This window comes from Dermacentor andersoni, chromosome 3, assembly GCF_023375885.2.
Source record: "Dermacentor andersoni chromosome 3, qqDerAnde1_hic_scaffold, whole genome shotgun sequence".
NCBI classification, from domain to species: Eukaryota; Metazoa; Arthropoda; class Arachnida; order Ixodida; family Ixodidae; genus Dermacentor; species Dermacentor andersoni.
This window is the reverse complement of record NC_092816.1, coordinates 85147216-85157775: the sequence shown is the minus strand read 5'-3', so window position 1 is coordinate 85157775 and position 10560 is coordinate 85147216. Positions and strand designations below refer to the sequence as shown.

The 10560-nt window shown below is 52.7% G+C and overlaps 1 protein-coding gene across 1 annotated transcript in view; it reads left to right on the top strand.

Moving 5' to 3' along the window:
* The first annotated feature begins 2237 nt into the window (after positions 1-2237).
* The window catches only part of LOC126544024 (uncharacterized), a 147999-nt gene continuing 139676 nt past the window's right edge, over positions 2238-10560 (top strand). The window contains exon 1 of the mRNA XM_050191211.2: positions 2238-3888. Within this exon, the coding sequence (XP_050047168.1) occupies positions 3085-3888 (804 nt within the window). The 5' untranslated portion in view covers positions 2238-3084. The remainder of the gene's footprint in view (positions 3889-10560) is intronic.

Genomic DNA, 10560 nt, shown 5'->3' with positions numbered 1-10560 from the left:
TCTTCATTTTCGCCCTACATGTAATCTCGTGCAACGTTTCGGCTTTACTCAGCGTAAGGGAACATGTAGAGATTGAGAGGAAGGCGACGGATAGCGATGATTGTCAGAGGACCACGTACAGAAAGTTTGCTTTAAAAAATGGGCCACCGAAGAGCGATAGTTTCTCTTCAGAACTCGGAATCGTGACCAGTTATTGTTCAGGCAGCCCATAATCGCCTGGCGAGTGGACTCATCCATGATCCATTAATGCAGTTAAATAGCCAGGGGGCGGGGAAGGGGGGTACACCAGGCAGGCGCATCGCCCTCCCCCGAGAGAGAGAGAAAAGAAGAAGAAAAGGCAGGGAGGTTAACCAGACTGAGTCCAGTTTGCTACCCTACACGTGGGGAGGGGAATGGGGAGTGAGTGCCCAACTATAGCCATCTTACACGTAAGCTTTCTCTCTCTCTCTCTTTCACCCCCTCCCCGAAATTTCTGTGTTAGTATGCGGCCTGCCCAGCCGCCCTACTCTCCGTCCTACGTCAAGTGGGTGACTCCCCTCACCACCGAAATTTTCTTTTCTGACTACACTATGGCATTAACGACAGTTAATGGCTTAAACTTAAGCGTTACGCGGGACGGGATATGTCAAATAGGACCCCATAACGGAACTCCTTGCATAGATGCATTCTGACTACATCCTGAGGGGAAGAATGTTAACGGGCGCCGAAATCTCAGGTGAAGGGCGTCCAACTTGTCGTACTGCATCCACACGGCCCAGTATCGAAGCCACGACATCGTGCTGACTCTATCGATAGTTCTGCAACCGCAAACCAAACATAAACCATGTTTAGGGCAGTGGCTGGTTGAATGAGACGCAGTAGCTATCCTCTGCGTGGTACTGAGAACCACTCACACCGCATAATCTTTTGTTGTCCAGGAAAAGTTGCACTCATCGATTTCTCAGCCGTCATCATATACTAGCCAATAGGTCTCACGTCAGTCCTGCATCGATCGAGTGACCGATATCGGTGACAACGGCAACATCATAGCCTATGACGGACGCCTGCTGGTTACGTGTTTCTTTCGTAGTGCACTAGTAGAAAAAGAAAAGGAAATTTCAAAGGATATTCGCCATAAAACAACAGCCACCTTCAAGCCGTTCCCGCGGCCCGGTGAGAACCTGGAAGGAATGCTGGTTCAGTCTGCGTCCATTTATTTCTTTTTTCGGCCACTTCGAACGACGAGAACCATTGTTGACGCCAGGTATTGTCATCTCTACTTGACACGCCGCATGTATCAAGGAGCGCCGGAACCTGTGACCTGTAGGATGAAATTATTGCAGATACAGGTTACGTCGTTCAAGACAACTCTGGAATTCACATCGACAAGCTCATTTCCATTGAAACCGATATGCCTCTGTTCCTCATTCAACGTGACTCTGGGTGATGATGCGAGCAGACTCGTATGATTTGGCTTCATCCTGAGCTAACAGCTCATGAAACAGATTTAACTACGTAGATGAAGAGTTGGAGTCACGTCAAAATGGATAGCCTCACTCACAACCACAACCGCTGCGACCACGAAGCTTTCTGGCAGAGCTACAAAATTTGCAAGGAACTTCGATAAGCGAATGAGTTCACAGTGGAGTATGCTTCTGGGGAATCATCGGGCAACTCGCCGGTGAGCAAGCATCGTGAAAGCTCTGAAGTGGACAATGAGAGTTAAATTATGCGATTTTACGTGCCAAAACCACTTTCTGATTATGAGGCAATTTCCGGAAATTTCGACCACCTGGGGTTCTTTAACGTGCACCTAAATCTAAGCACACCGGTGTTTTCGCATTTCGCCCCCATCGAAATGCGGCCGCCGTGGCCGGGATTCGATCCCGCGACCTCGTGCTCAACAGCCCAACACCATAGCCACTGAGCAACCATGGCGGGTGACAATGAGAGTTAACGAAGTATGTATATCGCACTGTCGTGTACAGTGGCGACTGCTCTGTAATGACTGCCCAATGACTGCTCGCGGAGGGGAAGGTGGGAGGGGGGAGGGGGTGCACTCACATACACGAGGCGTGCTTTCCGGTCCGCACGAACCGTGCCGGAGGAGGCAGGTCCGCCTCCTCTCCTATCTCGTTCGTAGTGGCGCCCGAGAAGGCCTCGAATCCCGCGCCTCTCGCCCGTCCCGCCGGGAGAAGAGAACCGACGCATCGGCGGCGTCAGCCAAAGGAACCGGGTAGCCAGCCAGACCGCGCTCCGTCTGCGGTGCGGAGGGACCTGTGTGCGCCGCGCTCCCCTTGTTCCGGATACACACTTCGCCGCGGTGCGCTCTCTCTGCTCCGTGCTCGTTCGTGTGTGTGTGGCGGTGGGTGCCGTCGCTGTTGTGCGAGCGTGTTTGGGCCGAACGAGCGTGAGTGCCTTTGCGCCCGGCGCCGCCGGCGGCGTCCGACGACGACAAACGCCTCTTCGGAAACTGGATATCCCGAGTAGCGCGCCGCGACCAGATAGATCCTTGAGTGCCGCCCGGGGATCGCACTGCTTGTGTGTGTGTGTTTGTGTGCGCGCGCGCGAGTGCCTGGGTGCCCCTCCGGCGGCCCGCTGGAAGCAGCTCCGAGTGGATGCGCGCCTGGAAACTTGGCGCTTTCTGAGTGACCCAGCGACCCATTGCTGAGGTGTGCATGTGGTGGTTAGTGCGGACCCGCGTTGCCGGACTGAGGATGTACAGTGCGAGGCTCACGCTGGGATAATCTTTCTGTAGGTTCCTGTTCAGCGAGCGTGGTACAGGTGAGGCGTCGACAGTATAGCTCGTCGTCCTCGTCGCCGTCAGCTCGACACCTTGTGACTTTGGTGTTCCGGCTCTCGGAGCCAGAATTCTACCGTAAGCCAGTGATGTGAACGCGTCGAGAGAACCCCGTGGCCCACTGCTACGCAAGTAACCGACGCTGCCTAAGTCGGACCGGTGATTCACGATTCTACCAGTGTCCCCAGCGCCGCCGTAGTGACTCGTCTCCATCGAGCAATCCCGTCATGTGAGAAGAGCCCGTCGCGACTTCCCGTCCGGGGCTACGCACAAAAACCGCAACCACGGCGGGCTTTCGATTCACCATGGAGCTCTTCCCGGTGCTCTGGCTGGCTGTATCGGCCACGGCTCCCGTGCTGATAGTGCTGTGCCTATGGGTGGCCTACGTGTTCCACACGTACCGCCGCAAGTGGAGGACCGTCGACCTGTTCCTGCTGTCCGTCTGCTGCCAGGACCTGGTCACCGCGCTCTTCTGCTTTGGCTTCTCGGTGCTGCGACTCATTGGACCCAAGATGGCCGCCGCCCCGTGCGGGTTCGTGCTGTGGGGACTGGCGGCGAGCCGCACCTTCCAGCTCACGACGCTAGCATCCGCGGTAGGAGACCGGCTGCTGACGATTCGCTGGCCGTACCGGTACCGCTTCAGTGTGCGTCGCAACCAGATCCGGTACCACGTGGCCGTGCTCGCCGTCATCGGCGTCCTGATCGGCGTTGCGTCCGCGTTCGCCCGCTCCTCGGAGTCCATGCTGGAGTGCTCGTTGCACCCGCAGCTCTGGGACAGCCGGTACACGCTGTTCGTGCTCGTCCTCTACGGGATGCTCATGGCGTGCAGCATCGGCATGAGCGTCGCCATGGAAGTGCAGCGATGGCAGCTGGGCCGCAAGGCGCGCCTCCAGCAGCTGCGCACCGCAACGCCGGAGTACGGAACGACTAGCACCGGGAGCAGCGTCAGCTCGTCCAGTTCGAAGCCCCTGCACGTGCTTGGAAGACAGACGTCCAGGAGGCCGTACAGCCCGCAGGTTCTATGTGAGGCCGGAGTGTCCGAGTATCGCTGGACGGTCGTCGCCGTGGTTACGTTGCTGTCCTTCGCCGTCAACCATCTGCCCTTCCTGGTGAGTAAGCACGCATGTTCCTCGGTGTCCACGCAATCGTATCGCGGGACGGGTGCACTGACGGCTGACTGTACAGCGCGTAGTCAAGTACACAACAGCTTCCTCACAGACGTTCTAGTTGACCCTTCCGGAGTAGGTTTAAGCTTTGATTGACGCAGGTATTTAACAACTCCCTATGTTCTGATGCCGCGCTCGCTACGGCAGTTTGCTGGTGCTTTTCGCACAGCGGTCGTTCATCATTATGCTCATCGTCCCTGTAGCATCTGGGGCCTTTATTTACATAACTTCTCTCAAGTATACCTTGCGTGACTGGCCCTATCGCAGCGGGTTTCCTCTCATTGTGCAGCCGATCGCTGTCGTGAATGCGGGCGCCCTGACGGGCTATAGCCGACGAGGGAAAGCTCTCACGACAGACACGTTTTGTTAATACGTGCCCAGATCACCTATATGATATATAATATGACCCGACTCATGCCTCCTCGATGTGTGTCCTTGGAAGGACGGGACAGGTTCACGCATACCAAACACGTACATCCGTGCGTGTCTCGCTTAGCATACGTGATTGTGAACGCAGACGCTCGATGATCCCCTCGCCGGGCACGAACCTGTTGATTCCCGAGCTGCGTGCCGGCTGTATACATGCGATTACCAGGCGTACGCAGTGCCGCACATTTATACGCACAGCGCCGGGCGTTCGCGGTTGTGCATGCGTCGCGGCCTGGACGATGGGGCATTTTATTTCTTTTATTTATTTATTTATTTATTTATTTATTTATTTATTTATTTATTTATTTATTTTGTTGTACCGCCCGCGTGTTGCGCGGTGTGGGTTACTCGATGGTCGACCGGATGCACCGGAAACGAGACGCAATTGACACGCGCGCGCGGTCCCGCTCCTTTATTTGCAAATGAGCGACGGACAGCGACGGCGGGCGCGTATAGTTAACGGCGCTAAGTGGCAGCGTGATAGGCAGTTGCGCAAAAGGGCGTCTCCCCGCGCGTGCGCCGGACGTTTATTTTAGCATGTGTACCGCATAGTGGCAGCTTCGTCGACCGGAAGCGAAAGGCACGCAACGTGAATCGCTCGGGAGACGACGGTATATACGGTAATCACACGCAGCCCTTTACGCAACGCCAGCGGCTTCCCGGGCCGTTTCTCTTGGGCCCTGGCATCGAGCCATCGTAAACTACAGAATTTTAATCCTCTTCCGTGCGAACGACTGCTCTGTTGGGGGAAAGGCGTGTCGCGAGCGCTTCGTGTTCGTTTCCGCCGCTTTCTATGGGCCCGCGCTTTTTGTCCTCGGCAAACGCAGAAAACTTGATATATTTTCGGGAGCACGTACGCGGCGCACTTCCTCGTTTTAGCGGCGAAGGACAGCCGCGGCAAAATGGCGTCTGACTCAATTGCACGGACTCGGGGTGACGCGACGCATAAAACCGCCGCTGCGCGGAGAAATGTGAGCCAGCAAAGTGAATCTGGGTCCGCAATGAAAAAGAAAGAAAGAAGGGTCTTACGCTATGAAATCGTCCGTAGAAGACCGGATACCGGGTTATCGCGCTGTCGGACATGTTCTTACAGAATGTGGCCGGCCACTGGCACAAGAGCACATACGAACGAAAATGGTTTTGGGAATTTGGCCCCGTGGGTCGGCGAAAATTGGGGTGGTTGAGAATCGCGCATACTGGCGACCTAAAGCTCGGATTTTCGAGACAGCGGCGGAGTTTGGTCGTGTGCTTCGTACGAGGATGAGCTTCTTGGACTAAATCCTTCGTCATGGCTTCTTCACACGCGTGTATAGCGTGCATGGAAGACCGTAGTCGATCGCGAACGAGCCGATATAACGACAGATTGTTTCGTATATACGGACCCGATGTTAAGAAGCAATCGCGGTCTTGAGCAACGCGATGCTTCGCTCAACTAGCAAAACGCGGGCACGAACAGCGCGCAACGTAAAGTCGACGAGAGCGGCGAGATCACGTCCGCATCGTTTCGAAAGCAGAGGTATACACACGCGTGATTGAAAGCGATATCGTTCGATTGACCCGCACGTATACCGCGCATTCGCTTCTTCGCCGAGCGCCTGCCCATATGCCGCGCAGTACACGCGCTTGTTTCCCACCATCGCTTATGCATGAGCCCCCCCCTTCCCATACCCGTCCGCAATGCGTGCGTGCGAGACGCATAGTGCGGTGCTTGGTAGGTGTCGTCACCGTGCGCGATCGTGCGTGTACGTATATACGTGCACGGCGAGCGTATACGAGTTGGATATTATTCATACTTGGAGCGCGTAGCGCGTATGAGTTATACACGAGCGCGCGGGAACCGCATGCGTTGACGACGATTGAAAGCGTGCGTGGTGTAGAGATTGGAATTCCAGTCTCCGGGTCGATTTAGAGGGCATAGGAAACGAATTCGCAACGCTCCTTTTCGTTCGTCTCTGCTCTCTGCCATTGGCCGGCCAGCTTCGCTAATAGTATGCGCAGCGTTCGCATTGTCTTTCATATATTTTTTTTTACGAACGAGTTTGGCGTAAGAACCTTTTTATTGAATACGGGGCGTGTATCCCTAACACGGCTCAGTAAATTAGATACTCAAGTAACAAGCAATCGATGCGAAACTAACAAGCCAGACTTGAATCTCGTTTCCTTCACTTTCCTGTGCGTCCTCGTCCTCGTGCTTGTGATGGTACGTCCTTGTCGTCAAGAAGTGTTCGTATACACGTATATACACGCCAAGGTGGAATTATTTTGCGTCTTATGTAACGTCGAGCAGCTGCGACGCAAACCGCCGTCGGAGACGCGTATCATTCGGCGTCCCACTTGCTCGCGGAGTATTTGTGGCCTTTTCATTTTCTGTATGGCTCTATAGACACGCGCGTCCTTCTCTTTTTTTTTTTTTTTCTCCATGCGGGAGATGTGTGTGTGGACCTCCGGGCATGGTCGAACACGGACGCGACCTTAATATACGTGCGCGGCGAGCTTTTTGGCGCGAATGACATAAGGGTGCATGTTTGTGTATCTTAACGCGTCTTCTATGAGTTACGACATTCGTGTCAAGGAAGAAGCGTTCCGAGTGTCCTTTGGCGGGCTCATGACCGACCGAGTCGCTGAATCGCTGATATCACGCGGAACGCGCGCTTTCAAGCGATGCGCGTTATATGTTATGCACCGTGCGCGCATCAACGATCGTCTCAACCGCATTTTTTTCTTTTTTCCTTTACGGCGGGCAAGCGTGCTCCACGTTGATCAGCCGTCGCAAACATTAAGTTGTACAGTCCGTAGATGTACGTTTTCCGGTGAAGTCAAAAGGGACAACTGACTTGGGCCTACGCTTATACAGAACGGTACTTCTTTATGTGGACACCTAGCCAACAAAACGAAAACACAAGTTATGAGTGCATGCGTCTTTCGGTTGTCTCCGGTCTTAATGTCGCCATAAACGGGTGTCTATGTGAGTAGGAATTTCTATAACGAAAGAAAGCAAAGTTCCTTTGTTTTTCGTTTTAAACGTACCCTAGATGCATACCAAAGCTAACGTTCTCTATGTAGTCCAAGCAGTCTACAAGTCTGCTCGGAGTTTATAAACTATCATAATTCGTTTTTACTAAAGAAGCTGAACGCCTCCTCTGGAGAGAGAGAGAGAGAGAGAGAGAGAGAGAGAGAGAGAGAGAGAGTGTGTGTGTGTGTGTGTGTGTGTGTGTGTGTGTGTGTGTGTGTGTGTGTGTGTGTGTGTGTGTGTGTGTGTGTGTGTGTGTGTGTGTGTGTGTGTGTGTGTGTGTGTGTGTGTGTGGCAAAAAAGCCCGATCTATGAGCATCCCGACTGAGCAGCCCTGTAGGGGGTCGTAACAGCCAGCTAACCAATCATTCCTTAGTGTGCCCCATGGCCCGTATTATGGTCCTCCCAGGCTAAAGCCACTTAGAAGCGGGCGCATTACATTGCAGGCTTCTTCCAAGAGACTCCGATTTCATTAAGAGACCATTCTTGACGGATACTTCTTTGTTTGTGGATTATATGCCCGAGGCTCATATACTGGCCATTCACCTGTCATAAAAGGCTCGCAAACAGCAGGCGCGATGTAAGTTATAAATCACGTTGCACAGGAGCGTTGTTTCAACGAACACTTTCAAGTATTTTCTTATTTAAATTGCCTGTGGTAGATAGCAAATTTCTACTCCATGAGCTGGTCTACTCGAAGAGATGGACATGCACGAAAAATTGTAATGTATAATAAGCGAATTAACCAAAAATTACCAATTATGTTTCTAGCTAAATACTCCACGGCACATATTGCAATTTATACATTCTAGCGGGTGAGATTGCAATGCATATCCAATTGAATAGAATGGTGTGGATGACACCATTTACGAGACATTCCCCACCGAACTTGCGGTAAATATGCGCTGTCGTTCCGCTTACTTCCTTTTAAAGATGTCGCTATATGCATCGAAGCACAAAAGTAACTGGAACGCCAATACATTTGTCCGCAAAGTTAGGGAATTCGATAGTTAGGGAGTCTAGAAACTGGTGTCATCCTGAGAATTCGTTCCAAGTGGATCCACCTTACGAACTCCCCGGCTAGAATTTGTCAGTTTCAATGGGTGCCATAAGGTAATCAGTTAAAAAGATAATTAGGGATTTTTTGTTAATTATCTGTTTATGCGTTTCAATCTTTTGGGCGAGTTATGTGCGCCTCTTCGAGTAGACCAGCTCATCGACTAGACTTGTGCTATCTGCCAAGGCAATTCTTAAAAAATATTTGAAAGTGTTCGCTGACACACCCGGTGCATGATAACAACTATCGTTTAGCATTGGCGCAACTGTCGCAAAAAGCAAGCAAAAGCAAAGCAACTTCCCGAAAGACGGCACGCAAATGTCTTCTCTCCACTGGCGCAGAGCATTCGGTTGACTCAATCTAGTCTGTATGCCGGGCTCGTCGCCAAGGTTTGTGCCACCATTAACCGCCGGACATATTTTCCGAGTAAGGTGAGGTGATGAAAGGTGCAGCCCTAGATCACATCAATGTGAATTCAGCTGCGGAGTACAAACAATACGCTGATGTTTAGCAACTCGTTCGTCATTGGCGCATAAGATGAATGACGTAAGGAAAGAACGTCGGTGCAGACGTCAGTCGCCAAAGAGAGGAGGAGGGGGGGAGTGCTTATTCTGTCTAGCTATCTGTTAGCTCACTTTTTTGTGGTTTTTCTTTCCTTTTTGTTATCTGCATCACCGCCGCGACTTCTGCATAACAGATCCGCCTGGGAAGGGGGTGAGCTCATTTTGTCTAGCTATCTGTTGGCTCACTTTTTCCTTTCTTTTTTCGTTTTTGTTATTTGCGTCACTGCCGCGACTTCAGCATGACATATCCGCCGCCTGGTGATCTATTTATGCTCCAGCACGTCGTGTTTTATGTGTTTGCGTCCTGCATTGAAACGAGATAGTTTCAGGCGTGCCGCGTTCTTACTAGACGTGCGTGACAATCTCATCTGCCCTGTAAGTGCTCCGTTTTCCTCGACGCCGAAGTTTTGCTGTATACGGCTGCGCATTTTTCCGCGAGCTCATACGGTGTGGCTAAAGCTCTTCGCTAATTCCTTCTACCCCAGCATTCCCGAGATGCGTTGTTGCATCTCCACTGAAGTATATTCACTGTGGTTCAGTAACGCTCCTCGGTGACCGCTGTGATGACAATTCGTTTGGGAAACGTGCCTCCACCGCCGTGCCCTTAAGTTGACTTTCATCGCGCGTGATTGTAGAAAACGTGCATGTACCATTCAATATGCTCCTGTATCTCTTAAGCTGTGTACCTATAGGTGCCGCACTTTGCTATTCATTTCACCGGTGAAAAACACAGGAGCCTATGCTCACCGCAAATACAGATTCACCCAATACAGGCTTCGTGCAGAACGGGTTCTAATCGTTCCCCGAGATTGCGGGAGCGGTGCATAATTATTGCGGGCCTCGTGCACGAGCACCAGGCTGACGCTGAAACGGAGTGTGCCGCCGTTCTCGAAGTTCAAGGCGCTTGTAAATGTACTTTATGGCTCAGGAATATCCAGAGCGGACGCAGTGAGGACTTCAGACGAGACGCCGCCAGTGCCCTCTACTTAACGAAATCGAACATAGTGCATGGTACGGTGGCGGTGGCCGGTTGCGAATACCGCTTATAGTATATATCCATAGTGTCGCCTGCCCTATAGCCATGCGCGCGCAAGACCAAGGATGTAGAGGCGAGCGAGTGACACGCGGTCCGTGTGTGGCGTCTTCCGAAGAGCTCAAGGACCGGTGTGGACTTGCGCGCATACATTCGGCTGAATCCGCGTGCAGATGAAGGGACAAATCCGGCGAGTGGGCCGACGTCGGAATCGGGAGGGCTGTATAGCAGAGGCCATGGACTATACGTGTGTAGTGACACGGGCCGCACGCTTGAATTATCGCAGCTGCCGCATCTGGCGGGATCCGCGGTCGTCGTCTTCTCCCGCTTTTTTATACACGCTCTCATCCAGGTTGCATGGTGCGCAGAGCACGCGCCAAGCGAATGTCCCCCCCCCCCCTCTGCAACCCTTAATCCTACGACATAGATCCTTCCCCCCCCTCCCCCCCACACCTCGCCCTATCCATCTACAGACTTCCCAGCCCACGTTCGGAGTGTACTGTATATACTCTCGCATCCAGGG